Source organism: Xenopus tropicalis, chromosome 6, assembly GCF_000004195.4.
Source record: "Xenopus tropicalis strain Nigerian chromosome 6, UCB_Xtro_10.0, whole genome shotgun sequence".
NCBI classification, from domain to species: domain Eukaryota; kingdom Metazoa; phylum Chordata; class Amphibia; order Anura; family Pipidae; genus Xenopus; species Xenopus tropicalis.
This window is the reverse complement of record NC_030682.2, coordinates 139,779,479-139,800,491: the sequence shown is the minus strand read 5'-3', so window position 1 is coordinate 139,800,491 and position 21,013 is coordinate 139,779,479. Positions and strand designations below refer to the sequence as shown.

At 44.2% G+C, this 21,013-nt stretch overlaps 1 protein-coding gene across 2 annotated transcripts; it reads left to right on the top strand.

Moving 5' to 3' along the window:
- The first annotated feature begins 3,119 nt into the window (after positions 1-3,119).
- On the top strand, positions 3,120-13,847 carry zhx1 (zinc fingers and homeoboxes 1). Of its 2 annotated transcripts, none has more exons than XM_004915056.3 (3): positions 3,120-3,254; positions 8,341-11,165; positions 13,114-13,847. In XM_004915056.3, exon 2 carries the CDS (start codon positions 8,520-8,522, stop codon positions 11,160-11,162), a length of 2,643 nt encoding a protein of 880 aa, XP_004915113.1. In that variant the 5' UTR covers positions 3,120-3,254; positions 8,341-8,519; the 3' UTR covers positions 11,163-11,165; positions 13,114-13,847. The 2 variants fall into 2 exon arrangements, with proteins under 2 accessions (XP_004915113.1, XP_004915112.1); XM_004915055.4 differs by having other exon boundaries at positions 3,238-3,606.
- The last annotated feature ends 7,166 nt before the right edge of the window (positions 13,848-21,013 follow it).

The window sequence follows — 21,013 nt, the reverse complement described above, 5'->3', positions numbered from 1 at the left end:
ATCGAATGGGGAACCGATAGTAAGGGCCGTGACACACAGGGAGATTTGTTGCAGCATGACTAATCTCCCCATGTGTCACGGGCCCTAAGAAATGGAGAGAATGAGGAAAATATTTTTAGAGCAACAGATGGGTAGATATGAATAGATACTAAAGGTGCGGGCATAGAGAGAATCAGGGATTGTCACAGTGATAGATGGTATGGAGAGAATGAAGAAAAGATGGTTAGATAATAGGTACAACTAGAATGACCAGTATGGAAAGAATTGGATGGATCAGTAATTGGTGTTTATATAGATTAATGGTTAGCGAGAGGGAAAGCTGCCCCACAGATAAACCCCTATTCATTCAATAACAGAGGGTTACAAGAAAAGCAGCTATGCTGATGTGTGGATAGAATCAGATAGAAAAAGATATCTTTAGTAAAGAGATGGATGGTTAGAGACCGGTGAAACAAGAAAGATAAGTTATAACATGAATAGACAATGAGTAACATGTTTAGAAGGAAAGAGAGAAATTGACAGACGGCTAAAGAGACGGTGAAAGTGACAAAAAGATGGATGGATGGTAAGAAGACTTGTACAGTATATGAGAAGCAAATCAATAATAGCAGGAAATATATAGAGTGAGATAAATGATGGACATACAAGTGATAGGCAGGTATGGATATAATGAAGCACAGATGATAAAAGGAAGATGTTAGATTATTACTGACAGAATGAGAGGAGGTTAGAAAGACTAATAGATGTTGAGAGAAGTTGCACAAAGTTTCCTACGGTAGGAAATTTTGCGCAACTTTGGGAAAAAATGAAGCGACGCATGTGCCTTTCCACCGCCAATTCACTTTGTTACTGGTGGAAAGGCATTTCGGAGAGATTAGTTACCTGCGGTAACAGGCATTCATCACGGTCTTTCCATAAGGCATTAGCTTAAGACAACCGGCATGCTTGGGGATAGTGGGGGGTGTTTATTTGATGTCATTCCACGTGTGTGATGACATCACTGAATGGATGAACCGGGGGAGTTTAATAACCATTGGGAGACTGGGGGTCAGGTGGGAAAATCAGGTGACTCCTGAAATGTCGGAAGAGTTGACGCTACAATTAGTATAATGACTATTATGCAGTTTGGTTCCCATGGAGAGACTATGTTAGAGCCCAAGAGGCCACAGATAAATAAGGTAGGGTGGGTGCCAAGGATGCCGGATGCGGATGCAATGTGGAGGAGGACGTGGCCTGCGCTCGGCGAATAGAAGACATGTTCTAAAGCTTAGAACACTTCTTCTATCCGCCAAGCGCAGGCCACGCCCCCCCATTATTTATTTTTATTAAAGATTTAGCAGCGAGCCAGATGCAGCCATCAAAAGAGCCACATCTGGATCCCGAGCCGTAGGTTCCCTACCCATGCCCTAAAACATTGGTAGCCAGGGCCCTGTGTTGGCCGGGGGTTAAGGTTTGCCAGGGCAGGTACCCCCTAAAACATTAATGGTCCTCCCCCAGTGTTCTCATACTACGGCCCGCTTTCCGCTGGGTCCTCTGGCTCCCCACTACATCCTCCCTTTTATAAGGTTGTGTCCCGTACGTACTGGCGTCACACATACGCATAGGGTGCAACCAATCGGATTACCCGCTGACCACCAATGACATGGCCCGTAATTGTTTAAAGTGGGCCCGTCCTAAAAAACTTTTACAGCCAGGCCCGGGACCACTGTCTCCCCCTAATGGCGACCCTGCCAAAAGTATTGATCTATGTGTCACTAATAAACCATACCCCCCAACTGTCCCGCTTTTTATGGCGCATCCCGCTGTCCCGGATAGTTCCATGAATGTCCCGCATTGCGGGACATTCATGGAATTATCCGGAACAGCGGGATACGCTTGCTGTAGCTGGATGTTCTTGCTTCTTCTGCAGCTTCGTTATGCGGCTCCTTGTGCAGAGGGACAGGCCCTTTTATAAGGTTGCGCCTGTGGGTGTGACGTCATTACGCACGGGGCCAACCTTATAAAAGGGCCTGTCCCTCTGCACAAGGAGAGCCATAACGAAGCTGCAGATGAAGGCTGCGCCTATGGGAGGTACTGTGAATGGGGGGCTACTGTGATAGGGGGACACTGTGTATTGGGGGACACTGTGTATTGGGGGGTACTGTGTATTAGGGGCTACTGTGTATAGGGGGCACTGTGTATGGGAGCTACTGTGTATAGGGGGACACTGTGTATTAGGGGCTACTGTGTATGGGAGCTACTTTGTATTGGGGGCTACTGTGTATGGGGGGGGCTACTGTGTATGGTGGGGCAAAACTGGTACTTAGTTATAACTCACTTATAACTGACTGCCTTCTCTCTATACTTGTATTTTAATGTAGGAGTTGCTATATTGTTTTCCTTAGGTCGTTCAGTATGAGGGTATAGCACATTTTCATCTGCGCCCGCCATTTGATCTATATAAAAGGGGTATTTTTTTTAAATGGGGTGTGGCAATTGGGGCGTGGCCAATAAAAAATTTTTTGTCCCTCTTTTCATTTTTCAAATGTTGGGAGGTATGATAAACAATAACCATGACTTTCCATGAATGTAAGTCATTTACTAAAATATCCAAACTGAAAAAGCATGAATGATAAAAAGTTGCTACAAAAAGCAAAAAAGGCCAAAAAAAAACTCTAAAACCATGAAGCAAAGAAAGCTTGAAAATTTGTCATTGAACTCCACAATCCCAAGTTTGTAGCTGATGTGTAAGATTGTTACTGTAACATACTGTTCAATAAACCTGAAATAGAAAAATGACTTCACTTGCACAAAACCTCCATTTTTGTTAAAATACGGAGAGAGGGTTCGAATAGCGGAAGCGACTGTGGACAACCTGGAAATAGATATTTTTTTTTTTTTTAATATCCTGGAATTGGTCGGAACTCTGAAGAGAAAATATAAATGGCTTCTACGGAAACATGGAGCTGAGGGGCTGGCGGGCAAGATAAGAAACCTACACGGAAAACAAATATTTTATTATTTTCTTTTTGTTCTCTAACTAAAGCGGGAGGCGGGGGCTGAGGCAAAACGGATTGTGAGGTGAGTAACCGCGGCTTACTACCGATTGTGTAAGTCTCAGTTACGCTGGATGGCCACACCCACAAGGCGGCTACGTCGTGCGTCACGGCGCTTTCCGAGCAGCCAGATCTCGCGAGATGAGACGTGCGGCCTCGGGATTTCCTGGCAGCCAGGAGGCTGGGAGCCTGCACTTAACAGTTTTGCAGGAGATGCAGGTAGCGTTCCGGGAGTGCGGGCTGTGCTAGGGAGAGTGGGGCTGGCGGGCAGTGTAGGGGGAACAACATGCCGGGGACTCTAGCAACTACTGTCCCTGCAGGTTACTGGCAATAGGGGGTCCGGTAATGTAAATAGGTCCAGCACAGCCGAGCCCCCCTACAACCTCAAACCCTCCCCCCCTGATGGCGACTCGGTGTGGGGCAGTCACTGCCCTGCTGGGCCAGTTATATAGCCAGTTATATAGCCCTTACTGACTGGCCTCCATCTCCCTAGGAAGCAGCACAGCAGCTCTACCCTCTCTGTAATGGCTCTGTCCCACTGCTGCAATACACACGGATATCAGTCCCTCAGGTGAGCTGCTTCTTACTGTGCAACACAGAATCTTATTGGTTATAAAACGCACAATTTAGGGAGTCATGTGATGCCAATGACGTCACTCAGCTGTATGGGTGATGACATCACTCTGTGCCCAAATACACACACACATATATATATATAGCTTTATAGATAGATATCTGAACTCCTCCCTGCACCCAGCAGGAGATTCATTGCTATATATATATCATTTATATGTGATTTTATTTTTTTTATTTGCATGATCTCTGCGTGTTCATGAATTAGAGTGCAGTGCTGTTTTCCCTATGTTTTATTCCTGACTGGAAAATATTTGGCCAAACTGGGCAGAGCTGTTGGAGGGACCCATACACTGGCCAGTAAGCCGACGGCCGAATCCCCGGGATTTATCGGCCGGTGTATGGGCCCCCCATGGCAGTTTGTTTTGGCCCATCATGGGATCGTTCCTGATTGCAGAGAGATATATAGAATCTGCACTTGCAGGTCTTTTATGAAACAGGACATATTTGCTTCCCAAGTTGTCACATAATGGTTTCACCCTTTGTGGAGAGGAAGGCGCCATTATGTCACTGAATTGTTGGAACACAAAATAAACCACCTGTCCCTGTTTTATAGAAGGGCTGTGAGTGCAGCGTTTGGTTTATTTACTTTATCCTGCTTTGTTTCTAACTGGTACCCGGGCGTTGTTTCCAGCTGGTACCCGGGCCTTGTTTCCAACTGGTACCCGGGCGTTGTTTCCAGCTGGTACCCGGGCCTTGTTTCCAACTGGTACCCGGGCCTTGTTTCCAACTGGTACCCGGGCCTTGTTTCCAACTGGTACCCGGGCGTTGTTTCCAACTGGTACCCGGGCGTTGTTTCCAACTGGTACCCGGGCGTTGTTTCCAGCTGGTACCCGGGCCTTGTTTCCAGCTGGTACCCGGGCCTTGTTTCCAGCTGGTACCCGGGCGTTGTTTCCAACTGGTACCCGGGCGTTGTTTCCAGCTGGTACCCGGGCGTTGTTTCCAGCTGGTACCCGGACGTTGTTTCCAGCTGGTACCCGGGCCTTGTTTCTAGCTGGTACCCGGACGTTGTTTCTAACTGGTACCCGGGCCTTGTTTCCAACTGGTACCCGGGCGTTGTTTCCAACTGGTACCCGGGCGTTGTTTCCAGCTGGTACCCGGACGTTGTTTCCAGCTGGTACCCGGGCCTTGTTTCCAACTGGTACCCGGGCGTTGTTTCCAACTGGTACCCGGGCGTTGTTTCCAACTGGTACCCGGGCCTTGTTTCCAACTGGTACCCGGGCCTTGTTTCCAACTGGTACCCGGGCCTTGTTTCCAACTGGTACCCGGGCCTTGTTTCCAACTGGTACCCGGGCCTTGTTTCCAACTGGTACCCGGGCCTTGTTTCTTGAAATTACAAAGCGCTGTCTTCCCTGTTTAGATGTACTGTATAGACACTGTATATGGCGATCAGGACAAATGAAAATCTTCATGGACACGAGTCCCATTTATAACAAATTATATATATATATTTGCAAACTTCAGGGCCTCATTTTGTCTATGTAGTGATTTCCCCAGCATGCTAAAACCTTAGGCTAATGTCACATTTGGTTCTATGATATCAGTGGCATCCGTCTGTCACTGTGAATGTGGGTCAGATTTCAACTCAAAACTACTTGTGTGTATATCAGAAGGGGTTATAAAAACAATCAACGCACCAGAGGCCCCCCCTATAGATTAGAGGAACGGAGCTTCCATTTCAAGCAGCGTCAGGGGTTCCTCACGGTGAGGGCAGTGAGGTTGGGGAATGCCCTTCCTAGTGATGGGGTAATGGCAGATTCTGTTAATGCCTATAAGAGGGGCCTGGATAAGTTCTTGAACAATCATAGTATCCAAGGCTATTGTGATACTAATATCTACAGTTAGTATTGATGTCCAAGTGGGATGTTAGCCTTAAAGGGGTTGGTCACCTTAAAATTAAGTTTTAGTATGACAGGCATTGATTTGCAGTTGGTTTTCATTTTTTGTGGATTTTCAGTTATTTAGTTCCGCAGCTCTTCAGTTTGGCATTTCAGTAGCTATCAAGTTTTTAGGGTTTTGTTTACCTTAGCAACCAGGCAGTGGTCTGAATTAAAGACTGGAATATGAACAGCAGAGGGACGGAATAGAAAGATAAGAAATAAAAAGTAACACTAATAAAATGGTAACCTCACAGAGCAATAGTTGCTTGGCTGCTGGGGTCAGTGACCCCCCCACTGGAAAGATGTAGAAGAGAAATAATTAAAAAATATATATAAAGAATAAGTACTAACATACTAAAAGTTAACTTAAAGGTGAACCACTCCTTTAAAGGTAATACAGTCGCCATAATCCAATCACTATTCCTCACTTTACACCTGCCTGAATAAGTTGTATTGCACCACTGCAATTGGATTATTAAATTTTTAAATGGCTTGTCCACCTTTGAGTTACCCTTTAGTATGATCTAAAGAGTAATATTCTGAGATAATATGCAATTGGTCTTCATTATTTATTATTTGTAGTTTAATTATTTCAGTTTTTGTTTGGCAGCTCTCCAGCTTGGAGTTTCAGCAGCTATCTGGTTGCTAGGGTCCAGATTACCTTAGCAAGGCAGGGTGTGGTTTGAATGAAAGACTGGTGTATGAATAGGGGAGGGGCCTCAATAGAAAAACAAGTAATATAAATAATATAAAGGAACAACAACAATAAAACTGAGCAATAGTTTTCAAAAATACTGATAATTAAGACTTATTGAAAAATTGCTTAGAATTGGCCTTTCTATAACATACTAAAAGTTAACCATCCCTTTAAGTTTGGTTGAAAGAAGACCAATGTCCATCAAGTCCCAAGTACACACATTCACACCTATCTATACAATCAATCAACTATATATGTAGCGATACCTAGCTGATAACTTAGCTGTAGATGTTCAGACCAAAATAGCCTTGGATATTCAGCTTGTGATTGTATTAACCTTAGATTATTTGGGTTGGTGTTAATTTAATAAAATAAAAAATGTCATAAAAACACCTGCCGTAATGAATGTCATGGTAGCATTGTACCTTGGGCAGTAACCCTGGAACATAGGGACTTAATATATTATTAACTTATTAATTATTGTAACCTAATATATACACGTTGTTGCTGCCTTAAAAAGCAAACTGCAGCCTCCCTGTCTGTCATATTTGGCCAGTAACATTGCTATAACATCATTTACTGGCCAGCTGGCATCCAGGTACATGTATGTGTGTCCATAGCTTGTGCATTACTTGAATTAATGCATCGATATTAAAGTTATAGTGAAGTTCCATAACCTTTATAAGAATAATTCGCCCTCAGGGATGTGCTTTATATGATCAAAACGTTTCGGCGGTCCATTATCGTAAAAGAACACCTAAAACTGGTCCGTCTATGGTGGCCTACTGGTTCCAACCAGTATCTATTTACTCTGGATATCGGTTGGTTAGGCAACAAAAGAAAGGTGGCCATATAGTGTGTGACCCCCATGGGCCAATTTGTTGGAGAGAAATGCCCACATCTAGTCAATTATGCCTCCTTTCCATTCCACAGTATACATCTAGGCCAGTGCTGTCCAACCTCTGTGTGGCCCCCACCTGTCTGGCTGCTTTGATGGCTTACTCTTGTGTAAGCTTTAAATGGTATCAGTACTGTGATTAACTGCCCCCTGCATGGTTCTCACCTCAGATTCAGGCTGTAATCCCCCTGTATTGTTTAAATATGTAATTCCCTATATTGTTCACACCTTTTAATATCTGCATTGTTCACCCCCTGCAGTGTTCACACCTCAGGCTCAGGCTGTAATCACCCACATTGTTCCCCTGTTCACACCTCAGGAGCAGTAGAAACCCACAAATAATCCCTGCACACTACAAAAAGAACATATACTGAGGTGGTACTGCAATGAAAAAGTTTTTTAATATATAGTTATTGTGCAGACTGTAGGAGCAGTGCCAGCATTATGGCACACACAGGCAGGGTAGGGAAGGCAGAGTATGGCACACACAGGCAGAGTATGGCACAAACCAGCCAAGAATGGCAAACACAGTGAAAGTATGGCACACGCAGGCAGGGTAGGGAAGGCAGAGTATGGCACACACAGGCAGTGTAGGGCAGGCAGAGTATTGCACACACAGGCCAAGTATGGCACAAACCATCCAAGTATGGCACACAGGCAGTGTAGGGCAGGCAGAGTATGGAACACACAGGCCAAGTATGGCACAAACCATCCAAGTATGGCACACAGGCAGGGTAGGGAAGGCAGAGTATGGCACACACAGGCAGGGTAGGGAAGGCAGAGCATGGCACACACAGGGAGGGTAGGGAAGCAGAGTATGGCACACACAGGCAGGGTAGGGCAGGCAGAGTATGGCAGGTTTTTGCTGTACTACAACCATTAATATGGGTATGGTCATGTGATAACATGGGTGTGGTTTCAAGTGGGTGCAGTTTCAAAAAGGGGAGTGGTCAAAACTGGCTTCCTTTATCGGCCCTCCACCACGTAGGTCGGAAAAATTCCGGCCCTCGGTACAACAGAAGTTGGACAGCACTGATCTAGGCCAATCAAAGACTTAGCACTCCTGATTCCATACATTGCCGAACAGGGATACATTGCACAAAGTAGAAAAAAGGATTAAGGGTGAATGAGTGATACTGGGTATAAAGTGAACCCATGCAGCATTTTTAATATTTTTTTTTTTGTCCTTTTCCCCAGGTACCTTGCACCATGACTCTTATTAATCCTGCACCACAGCATCAAATCAAATGTTAAAATTCTTAGCATAAGCAAAAAAAAAAACAAAAAAAAACTGGGACTACAAATAAGCCATTTCGGAGGGTGTGTCCATAGCAGGAATCCCCTGCCTGCACCTTTCTTGGAGACTGCTACTTGCTATGGCAAGTAAACGGAAATCGACAACACCATGCATGGTGCTCGCTAGCGAGCCTGATCCTGATCTGGAAATAAATTCAGATAACGAAGAAAGGTCTCCTCATCCTACGACAGCAGAGAACCCTGCTCCCGAGAGCTCCTCCAGTGAAGATGATACGGTAGAACCCAACGATTCTGACAATCAGCAAAATAAAACAGTCGAAGGCGGTTACGAATGTAAATACTGTTCTTTTCAGACTCCGGACTTAAATATGTTTACTTTCCATGTAGATTCCGAACACCCCAATGTAGTGCTGAATTCTTCCTATTTTTGTGTGGAGTGTAACTTCCTAACTAAACGGTATGATTCTCTCTCCGAGCACAACATGAAGTACCATCCTGGAGAGGACAACTTTAAGTTAACCATGGTCAAACGCAACAACCAGACAATTTTCGAACAAACGGTTAACGATCTGACATTCGACGGCAGTTTTGTTCAAGAGGAAAACCAGGAACAGGACGAGCCTAACTCCCCAGGAATATCAATTAGCAAGACCCCAATCATGAAACTAATGAAGGACAAGTCCGACAAGAAGCGGATTACAGTGTCTCAAAATGCAGGTGATGACAGTGCAGAGGACATTGATGTAAAAAGGGAGAGTGACCAAAAGGTGAAACTGCAAGAAGAGACAGAAAAAAAGACACCTCCGCTTGTTTCTGAGCCGGCTAAAACAGTAAATAACATTATCACTAATGCCCCAGAACTCGCTAGTACCATTGTAACTCCGGCTAATGTTCTTCAGTCTGGCCTAGCACAAGTTATCACAGCTGTTCAGGCACAACAGAATTGCAATATCGTTTCCAAAGTCTTAATACCTGTCAATAGCATTCCCAGCTACAACGCTGCCATGGACAATAATACCCTTTTACACGGTGCTTACAACAATTTTCCCTACCCCACAGTCTCGGAAATTAAACTCCTTACTTCTCAAACCAAATTCACAGAGGAGCAAGTAAAAATCTGGTTCTCTGCGCAGCGCCTCAAGCACGGGGTCAGTTGGACGCCCGAAGAAGTGGAAGAAGCGCGGCGAAAGCAGTGCAACGGTACAGTTCATACCGTTCCTCAGACAATTACAGTGATTCCTGCTCATCTGTCCACTGGTGCCAATGGTTTGCCTTCTATTTTTCAAACGTGCCAAATAGTAGGTCAGCCAAGTCTTGTTCTCACCCAGGTTGCAGGTACAAATGCATTACCTGTGACTACACCCATAGCATTGGCTGTAGCTGGAGTTCCAAACAGTGCCCAGCTGCAGAAGGCCCCACTGGCCACCACCCAACCAATACCAGAAACAAAACGAGTGTTGACTATCCCCGCACCACAGATTCCCAAGCAGGAACAGACTGTGATAGGTATTGATTTCAGTATGCGTTCAAAGAAAACAAAGGAACAGTTGACTGCACTGAAAATTAGCTACTTAAAAAGCCAGTTTCCACATAATTCCGAAATTGAACGCTTAATAAAACTGACAGGTCTCACAAAAGGGGAGATCAAAAAATGGTTTAGTGATACGCGATACAACCAAAGGAATTCAAAGGGTAGTCATGGTATTCATTTCACTAGTGACGGTGGGGGCATAATCTTCGATTCTGGCGATGAAACAATAGACTCTCCTACTCTCGTGCCACCACCGCAACGCAGCAGGCAAACTTGGAACCCTTTCCCAGATTTCACACCTCAGAAGTTTAAGGAAAAGACTGCAGAACAGCTTGATGCTTTGGAGGAAAGTTTTCTAAAAAACTCTGTACCCACAGATGAGGAACTAAACAAATTAAGGGTTCAGACTAAACTAACAAGAAGAGAAGTCGATGCCTGGTTCTCGGAGAAAAGGAGATCTACAGGCATAAAGGAGGAAGCAAGTGACCTTAATGAGAGTAATGCAGGCCTGTCTATAAAAGAAGAGGTGGACGCAAATTTTGGGGAAAGTGATGCTTTGGGAAATAAGTCGGGGGCAATGTTTCCGGCAAAGCTTGGAAAAAAGTCCCCGGAACAGTTGCACATGCTTAAAAATGCATTTGTGCATTCACAGTGGCCATCCTCGGCAGAATACGATAAGCTGGCGGATCAAACAGGACTTGCCAGGAGTGATATTGTGGCCTGGTTTGGAGACACGAGGTATGCGTGTAAGCATAACAATCTGAAATGGTTCTACCAATATCAAGGGCAGAACCAGAACATTATGAATGGCCAAACCTCAACTCGAAAACGGGGAAGAGGCAGGCCGAGAGGTAGAGGAAGAGGGAGGCCTCGAGGGCGTCCAAAGGGTCCAAGAAGGACAAATAATTGGGAGAGGGTGACGGTGCCAAAACACAAAACTGGGAAAGCACTGCTAAAGGACTACTATGGGACACACAAATTCCTTAACGAGGAAGACCTCGACGAATTGGTTTCCAAATCTCGCATGGGCTATGAGCAGGTGAGGGAATGGTTTGCAGAAAGGCATCAAAGAGAGGATGCTGGTCTGGATCCTTTTGATGAAGAGGAAGAAGACGAGGATGACTTTTTGGATGACCAAGATGATGAGGAAGAGAATGGAGACACGGATGATAGCGACACCTGGGAGCCCCCAAGACACGTTAGGCGCAGACTTTCTAAAAGGGATGATTGATTTGTAAGTAGGATCTGTACATATGTAATACTGCTAAATCTCAAGCATTTTGTTAAAAGGGGAACTAAACCTTTGGGGGCCAGGAGCTTTATATATGAACTAGCTATTGTGGCTGTATTTCCCAAAATCCAAATCCTCTGAATGTCTCTTTACAAAATGACTGACTTCCCAGTGAAACATCAGCAAATTACAAGGTTAAATCTTTCTTAGGAGTTGATGCTTCAGGGCTGATTATTCATTTTGATGCAGAATGCACTGGTTTCCATGCTGTCATGTAATGTGAATTTTATATTGTATGGGTGTATTTGCGTATATCTATGTATATCTATCTATTTATCGCTATATAGAAAGATATAGATATATAATATAAAAGAGAGTGTAAGGGCTCTTGCACACGGGGAGATTACAAATCTCCCTGTTCGGGGGCGACTAATCTCCCCGAATTGCCATCCCACCGGCGAAAATGTAAATCGCCGGTGGGATGGCATACGCGGCGGCGCGATTTCACTGAAATCGCGGAAGTTTCCTCTCTGCCAGAATAGAAAAAAAGGATGCTATTGGTGGCTGAAATCTTACCTGCCAAAGGGCTGGGGTTACATTTACCTTAGCAACCAGGCAGTGGTTTGAAGAAGAAGAAGAGGGCCTGACTAGAGTTCTGGAAAGAATCAGTAAAACTCTAGCCGCACACAGTTGGGGTTCGCAAGCCCCAACAACCCAAGTATATTTTTTTGTTGAAATATCTGTGTTGTTGCATTTTGTCTTAAACTGCAACAGGACAAAAACCAGCACGTTCCAACATTTCAATGTGGTCAACAGGTCATGTGACTCCTTCGAAATCCTGTCAGGGGAGAAGGGACTAAAACATTGATGTTACTAATGGTAACAGCTTCTCCACCGCTTACAGACAGCATGCAACTACACAACCCACAATGCATTGCACTGTGATGTTCTTTTCCTTATTGACATCACGTGTGCAGCAGGGAATTGTGGGATTGGGAGGATGTAGGCTGAGGACAGGCGACTACTGTTACATTTTATTTGAGTGTCATGAAAAGGCTGCATATTTTTTAACTGATATTATTTTTAAAGTTGCTCGAAATTATGTGTCTTTTTAAAAAGCTAAAGTTGTGTTTGGGTGGAGTTCCCCTTTAATATAGCCTATCACCCTCATAGCTTTCTCTCTCTGCATCAGAGTCGTAATTGCCTGCCATTGGCTCAGTGTATATTAAGTGGAGTACCTTGATTGGGCTGTGCCCCACACAAAAAATCTTTGAGGCGGCCTGGCACATACCCTGTAGCACAGCCCCTCCCTTCCACCCTCGCTCTTGCACATCCAGGGGACACGGGGGCCCAGGCAGCAGGGTCTGATGTGTGCTAGTTTTCCCTTTAATCTTCGCTGCTCATTTGGGGCATGTGGCAAATATTTCAGAGAAGGGGATGGAAAGGGGAAACTTACACAGACCCACCATCTGGGCCCCCCGTGCTGTTACGCCACTCTCAAAATTTCCTTACTATAGACTTTGCGGTATCATCAAACATTGTCATTCTCCCCCTAAAACATTATTTATTGAATATGTTGGGGAACTAGTAATGTCCAGACTTGCGCCAAACCCACCCCTTCTCAACCGAGGCCCAACCCCTACCAGTTCTGAAAAGGGACTCTTACTCTGGATCTTGTGCTTTAGCAAAGGGCATGTCAACCCCCCAAACAAAAATATTAGTTAAAAGCTTCAATGCAATCTTCAAATACCTGGCACTCTGGCAGCTTGCTTAGTCCCTCCCTTCAGAATTCTCCTTGGCGTTGGGAGCCATGTATGCTTTCAGCCAGCTTTTCTTGCATATGTTCAGCAGGGCGGTCGATATGTGTAAATAACTGTGCATTTTAATAAAATAATAAATGTTTGTTTAACCATTTTATTAACAGATATCATTTTTCCCCTACTTCCCACAGACAAACGACAAGAAGTTCCAGTTACTGTGAGTGGGGTACCTTTTCTCTTTTTGAAAACCGTGAAACACCGAGGACGATGACTTTGGGGAAGGCCGGAAGTCAGTGCTGTGCCAAAGTCGCTGTTGTGCAGTCAGAGGACGTTACTGTAAATAGAACTATGTGGGGAGCACATACCTTGTACAATTCAGATTTTAATACATTTTTACAACATTCTTTCTTTTGTCTTTGTTAGTTGTACTTTATGTGGGGTAGGGAGCTGGAATAGCGGACAAAACAATGACCACTAGTTTTTTTTTCATTATTACACATATTTTTGTCTAGTGTAGTTACGTTTGAGCGACGCGTTTTGCTGCCTGTGTTCCTTGTTCTGGAATTTGCTTCTAGCTGAGCTTCTGAGCGACCAAATATTTTTGCAGAGCGAAAAGAGCTACACGTCACTGAACTACAACGTCCTCGGCTCTCTCTCTGCCGCTTCGCGTTTAGCCAACACGGTTCTTTTTTTAATTTCCCACTGAAATCTCATATCAGTACAGCTCCGTGAGCTCCGTCCCCATCCGCACTCTGCATTTCTCCCGATCACTTCATGGTTTTTATCCTGTGTAGCCACTTTGTATTCTGTCAGTGGGTAATTGGATTTTTTGCAGGGGTTTTCCAGTGCTGTTCATTGTGATTTTATAGTACTGCTTTGCAAACTCTGCTAACCTTGCAGCTACCAATAAAATTGGTGAACTCTATTCTGCACGCACATCGATAGTTTTTACTTTTGTTTTTGCACGTCAGATACTTCATTTGAAAATCTCCTCCACAAGTAATGACGTCTGATGTTGATAGTACAAAATTATAACCAGTCCAAGTGGACTTGTAGTCTGAAATTTGTGTCTGGTAACAGTAGAGCCATAAAAGAGGCTTATCCATAATATGTCTCCAGCGTACAGTTTAATATAAAATACTTTTATGCTCAGGAGTTTGCTGTTGCTCGTTAATTTTAATGGAGAATTAACTTGCAGCAAATCATACTTTTTGGGCGGCAGTGATCCCCAACCAGTGGCTCAGGAGTAACATGTTGCTCCCCAACCCTTTTGATGTTGCTCCCAGTGGGCTCAAAGCAGGTAGTTATTTTTAAATTCCTGGCTTGGGGGTAAGTTTTGGTTGCATAAAAACCAGGTGTACTGCCAAACAGAGCCTCTTATTGGCTACCAGTCCACATAGGGGCAACCAGATAGCCAATCACAACCCATATTTGGCACCCCCAGAATTTTTTTTTGCTTGTGTTGCTCCCCAACTTTGTTTACATTTGAATGTTGCTCAGGGGTAAAAAAAAAAAAGAAGGTTGGGGACCCCTGTTTTAGGGCAATGACAGATAAGGAGATTAGTCGCCCACTACAAATTTCCTCTATGTCACGGGGACTAATCTCCATATGCCTTCCCACCTGTGATAATGTACATCTCTGGTAGGAAAACATTAAGTTTCTTTGGCTTTCTGAAGTCGCCTGAGGTTTCCTCGTGGGGCAGCTTTGGAAAGCCAAAGTGACACATGTTGTCTCACTGAAAGTTTGCATCATCGCCAGTGGGAAGGCTTTTAGAGAATAGCTGCCTGCGGTAGTGGAGATTTCTCCTCATCCGTCAGTAACCCTTAGGGGGAAGACATATGGAGCTACTAGTAGCAGCTACTTGTCACAGCTACTAAACCCCAGGAAACTGCCATAAACAGTACTGAGAATTCCCTCTGCTAAACTCACGGAGGGGCAATTATCAGTAAATGATCAGCATTGTCTGTTTCTGTAGCTGCTACTAAGTAGCTCCGCGTGTCTTCTCACTTAACAACCTCCACCCTAGGTCACAGTGTTGTCCCGACATTGCCTCTTGTGCCTTTTGGTGCTGGTGGGGTATCTGTTCAAAGTGTTAAAGGAAAACGAAAGGCAAAATCACTTGGGGGTGCCAAAATGTTAGGCACCCCCAAGTGACTTTAACCGCTTACCTCGTACCCCGGGCTGGTGCCCCTGTTAGGAGAAAACAGCACCAGCCCGGGGTACCTGGAGCGGAGCGATTCCTGCTTCCGTTGCTGCAAATGCCAGCGGTGGGCGCATGCGCAGTAGAGTGAAAAGCCGACTTCAATGTTTAAGTTCGACTTTTCACTCTACTGCGCATGCGCGCGCAAGCAAAAAGGAAGAAGTAAGCGCCGGCAGCTACCCCGGGCTGGTGCTGTTCTCTCCTCACAGGGGCACCAGCCCGGGGTAAAAGGTAGGTGGTCAAAGTCACTTGGGGGTGCCTAACATTTTGGCACCCCCAAGTGACTTTGACTTTCTTTTTCCTTTAATGATCATTTGCAATGAAGTAGAAGCTTCAACAGGCACATTTTCATCACAGACATAACTTATTTGATGTGCGTCACAGAGCAACTTATTTTCTAGAACAAAAATAAAAATAATGTTTGGTTTCAGATCTGCTCTAATAATACTACAATTAATCGGATATGGTAATGCTACAATCCGTTGTGGTCCGTAAAATAAAAAATCTCTAGTTTCTGGTCGAAACTTAATACGTTTCTAGAGCAGCAGAACTTTGCCAATGTGAATTTGTTTCACTTTCTTTCTTGATTGTTGCACAACTTTATTTTGCACTGAAGCCTCCCTTCCCCTACATTTCCCCATCTTGAAATGTGGACTGTTTGAGTCAAAAGTGCCTGCTGTTGTGAATTGTGCTAGTCATGAGCGTTACTCTCCTCTGTTTGCCTAATCACATTAACCAGCAGGCAGGCAGAAAAGGGTTCCTTCCTATAGCATCTCGCTGCCTTTCAAGGTGTGTTAACCTGAAAATCTCGCTTCTGATGTATCGGAGGGGTGGAACTTACTGGTTAAATGGAAGTCCCACTTTACAATAAAACACAAGTGCCCTTTTATGAAAAGACATTTTTGGAATGAAGTTCCAATGTAGGAATTTTTTAGTCCTAGGGGCTGATTTACTAATCCACGAATCCGAATGAGAAAAATTCAGATTGGAAAACGAACATTTTGTGACTTTTTCGTATTTTTTGCGATTTTTTCGTCGCCGTTACGACTTTTTTTTAGTAAATTGCCGCAACTTTTTCGTAACCGTTACGACTTGGCGAATTGTCGCGACTTTTTCATAGCCATTATGACTTTAGTGAATTGTCGCGACTTTTTCATAGCCATGATGACTTTAGTGAATTGTCATGACTTTTTCATAGCCATTATGACTTTCGTGAATTGTCGCGACTTTTTCATAGCCATTATGACTTTAGTGAATTGTCGCGACTTTTTCATAGCCATGATGACTTTAGTGAATTGTCATGACTTTTTCATAGCCATTATGACTTTCGTGAATTGTCGCGACTTTTTCATAGCCATTATGACTTTCGTGAATTGTCGCGACTTTTTCATAGCCATTACGACTTTCGCAAATTATCGCGACTTTTCTGTATTGAGCGCTCTAAAAATTCGCAACAATTCGTGAAAAAGTCTCAAAATACCGATCATTACGAAAAAAACGCATTCGGACGCTTTTCGGACGTTCGTGGATTAGTAAATGTGCCCCCTAGTATTCACCACACCCCTTAGGTAATCTTTACATTTAGGGTAAATATCAAATGTTCAATTAGAATAAATAAAATAATGATCCCCAAGTCTTTGCTCCCAGTAGGATATAACTCCAAGCTGAAGGAGACTTGACCCACGACAAGTTAAAGAATATTACTCTTGCCCACAGGAAAAATCGCTAGATGTGCGAATGTTCGGTGCCCACTAACCTTATTATAATTTGAGGGATTTGTCGGATCACACTGAAATCAGTCTTTAGAGAGAGAAAAATCCTATGGCTACGTGTTGACACGAAACGCATCAGGATTATTGTGAATAAACCTATTTCTTTATAGTAGTTCCTATAGTGACCTGCCCTCCCTTTGAGGTACTAACATATAGCTGTCAGGCCAAGTAAAATTACCTGTTTTGTGTGTGAATAGAGTTTGCTTAAGCAGTGAAATGCATTGGTGGGCACGCTTATGGTTTCATATGTATTTATTGCAGCAAAGCAGAATTAGAAAACTAAATCAATATATTTATCCCACAAAATCAAATATGGATTAGTTGTACAGCCCGTTTATCCATGGTATATGATATCACTAGATGATGTATATGACATCACCATTTTCAATTCACAGCTTTCCTGTTAATGTCTATTTAGATCCATCACAGTTTGATAATGACCCTGTTACACCTCCGGAGGCTCCCCATATCAAATAGGTCACTCACAATCTATTCCTAGGAATACAAGAATTCACAGGGTTCTTTAACTCAAGAGGAGCTGTCCTTCAAAGCAACTAATCGCAATTTAGGGTTCTGTTTTGTGGAGGAATCAGAATTTGGCCAAAAAGTCCAAAAATGATGGATCTGGTGCATCTCTACAGTTATCTCTACAGTTATCCCAAATATGCTCTTCAAAGTAAAATTGGACCAGTTCAAGAGCAAAAGGCTTTTGTCCTCAAATGGCCAAGTCAAAGCTCTCATCCAAGATGCACGTGCGAGGGAGAAGATACATGTACGAGGGAACATAATGGATCTTCTCCTATGCAATGTGCTTTCTCCTCAATCCTGAGTCATTTAGGAAGTATTTCGGGGAGACCTGCCAGGCGGTGCCACCAGGTGCTCTTTCTGGCACAAGCTGCTTCTTTATTTTCCTGCCTTTCCCTCCCATTGCCTGTGAGAGATAATAAATCCCGACACCTGTTTGCTGCTTGTGAAAGAGAACAAATTACTGGGTTTTGACTCGCAGCATGTAATGAAGCTCTTCTGTCAGTATCTTCAGACTTGCCTGTCGTTGCTTTTGTGCCGTGTTTTCTATGGGTGTTTTATCTCTGCACAAGATGGAACTGGCTTTTCTCAGGAATGTAACTACAAGCTTCTGGGAAATAAAATATTCAAGGGTGTCCTGATTGGCATTAGAGGAGATGAGGAAGGTTATGGGAAGGGAGGGAGGCAGGGGGTGCTCGAGGCTGGCATAGGGAACTCTCCGTACTGTAGTTGTTGCTTGGAGTAGAGTTCTGCACAGAACCAATTTTTGAGACTGGACCCGCAACCAAACTCACAAATGCCTTATCCACAACCTGCTGACCAGCAATAAACAGGAAGTGCTGTTGCTGCAAACTGGAAGTAGGAGTAGAAAAAGAAGTTTAAAAACATATTGGAGTAAAATATAGATAATATATGAGATATGGATCCAAATCTATACCTGCATCTGGAAATCGTAGCCCCCTTCTCTTAGGGAAAGCAGCTCTTAAAGATGTACCCTTATGAAAAGGAAGCATTTTATGTCTGGAAAAAGTTTAAAAAATGTGTTGGGAAATGTTCTACGCTATTGTGGTAACTTACTTTATTGTGCTACCTTGCTATAAACCAGTGGTTCCTAATGCCGCAAACCTTTTTTTCCTCATGTTGTGACCCCCAACTATAAAATTATTTCTAAGACTATCGGAAATATGTGTTTTCCGATGGTCTTAGGCGACCCCTGTGAAAGGGTTGTTCGACCCCCAAAGGGTTCCCGACCCACAGGTTGAGAACCGCTGTTATAAACTGACCAAAGGCTGGAGATTGAACCCAAAAAAACAGTGCCGTAAGGGCTTGTTTACAAGTCAAAACACAGTTGCACCGGTTCTTGAGCAAAATAATCCCATTCACTAAAGGTACTCGCATCCTCCTTGCGCTTCCGTATAGTTGTTGGCGCCCCTCGCACTGTCCAACTCTTCCTAATCCAGCACAGTGTGGCTACTGGTACAGAGGGATCTCTAAAGGTGTCAGTAGCTCCCACAGAGATCTGTTTTAGTCACTACAGAGCACTTGCACCCAAGGGATCCTGAGCAGACTTCAGGGTGCAGTGTGCAGAAAGATTGCGCCCGTTTGCACCCGCCCTGCACTTGATAAATGAGCATTTGTAGCCTTAATACCCTTTAGGGTAAGAACCCACAGAGCGAGTTACTTGCCTGCGATAGATCTCTTCTATTGTGGGCGAGTAAACTCTCCGAAATGGCTTTCCACTGGCAACAACATAAGTCATTGGTGGAAAGCCCTTTGTGTCGCTTCGGTAATCCAAAGTATCGCAAAGTTTCCTCCTGCAGGCAACTTCGAGCATCTTTGGAAACTGAAGCTATTCTAAAGGTCCTCATACACGGGCGATAGTAGCTGCCGATATCAGTCCCTTGGACCGACTTGGCAGCTTAGCGGCCCATATATGGTCACTCCCGACTGGCCTGCCCGACCAATATCTGGCCTGAAATTGGGCAGATCTCGATCGGGCAGATTAGAAAATCTAGTCGGATCGGGGACTGCATCGGCTCATTGATGCGGTCCCCGGACCGACTTTTCCTATACCCGTCGTTATAATTTGATCATTTGGCCCCAGGGCCAAGTGATCGAATTACACTGGATTCTCCCGATATCGCCCACCCGTAGGTGGGGGATATCGGGAGAAGATCCGCTCAATTGGCGACATCGCCAAACGAGCGGATCTTATGGTGTATGGGCACCTTTAGGGCATTCCACCGGCGACTTCTGTTGTTGCCAGTGAAAAGCCTTTTTGGATAATTTACTCACCCACATAGAAGAGATCTATCGCAGGGAAGTAACTCGCTCCGTTGGTTCTTACCCTTAATCTGCTAAACAAACTGCACTGACAGCAGCCATAAGGTTCTATTCAGGGGCAAATTCTCTGCTGTCGCACAGTGTACAAGTAAATACCCCATAGATGCCCCTCTCAATGCTGTTTCTAAATACCCCCCCTCCCCGTCATTCTTATTTAAATCCAATGTTTATCTTTTCCTCTCTTGTATTCTCTTAGTTCTGTTTGTTCAACAGTTTTTATAACTTCAGGTTTAGGCGACACTTTTAGGTCAAACACATGTGATTTGCACAGGAGTTTCACCTGATACCTTATCTGATCGGAGGATGAAGTTTCACTCTGTTGCCATGGCGATGCTTGTACCTGTTTGTGTTGTTTTTATATAAACAGAGTAGGATGAGTGACAGCTGAAAGTTCACGAGGCGAATCTGGATGTTTGCATCCATCATACTGTCACGGTTAGACGTTCAGCTCCTGTTCCCAAGCTTTGGTTACAGATCTGCGGGCCGTACAGCATCGGAAATATCTGCAACATAATACATTACCTGCAAAGCATTGCGCAAGTAGCTCTCTGATTGGCTGCCGGTATAAAATTGCCACTGGCTATAGAAGGGTCTCCTTTCTGTGAACTCTGTCAACTTTATTTCCTTGATTTTTTCCCTCATTCGGTTGATTGTTGTCGCTAAATGAGCAGCCTGATGGCCATGGGGTATCTAGCTTTCTGCCTGCCACTCACAAGGGGCAATTCAATCAGCCGGGGGCAGGGCTTGGCTTACTGAAACAGTCACCTTGGGTTTCTACATTATTAATCCTCATTAATTGTCACCCTATGAAAAGCATAACAGCATCACAAGACTTTCCTCTGCTCACTAACGCTGTTTTCTGTCGACCGCGACCAGTTGGCCAAATTGACCAGCAGGTGGTGCCGTTGTTTTAAGTTCATTATATCCGCATTGTTCAAACGGCTAATACCTTGAAAGCTAGAAAAAGAAATAATGTGAATGTTTCCTGTAAAGGGGTGGTTTACATTTAAAGGGGAAGGAAAGGCTAATAAAGAGTTAATCTCAAGCTGCAGGCATACCTTCAGTTCTCTCAGTAGTGCCCTTAAGTCTCCCCATATTTCTCCCGTTCAGATGATCAGAAGCCTCATAGGAAAAACAAACAATGAGCTCTGTAAAGAAAGTTCCCATAATGCCTCACTCCTGCACCAAGACCCAGACCCCTGTACCTGAGCAGTTAGTAAGACTATGAGGAAGCTTCCTGCTGATTGGCT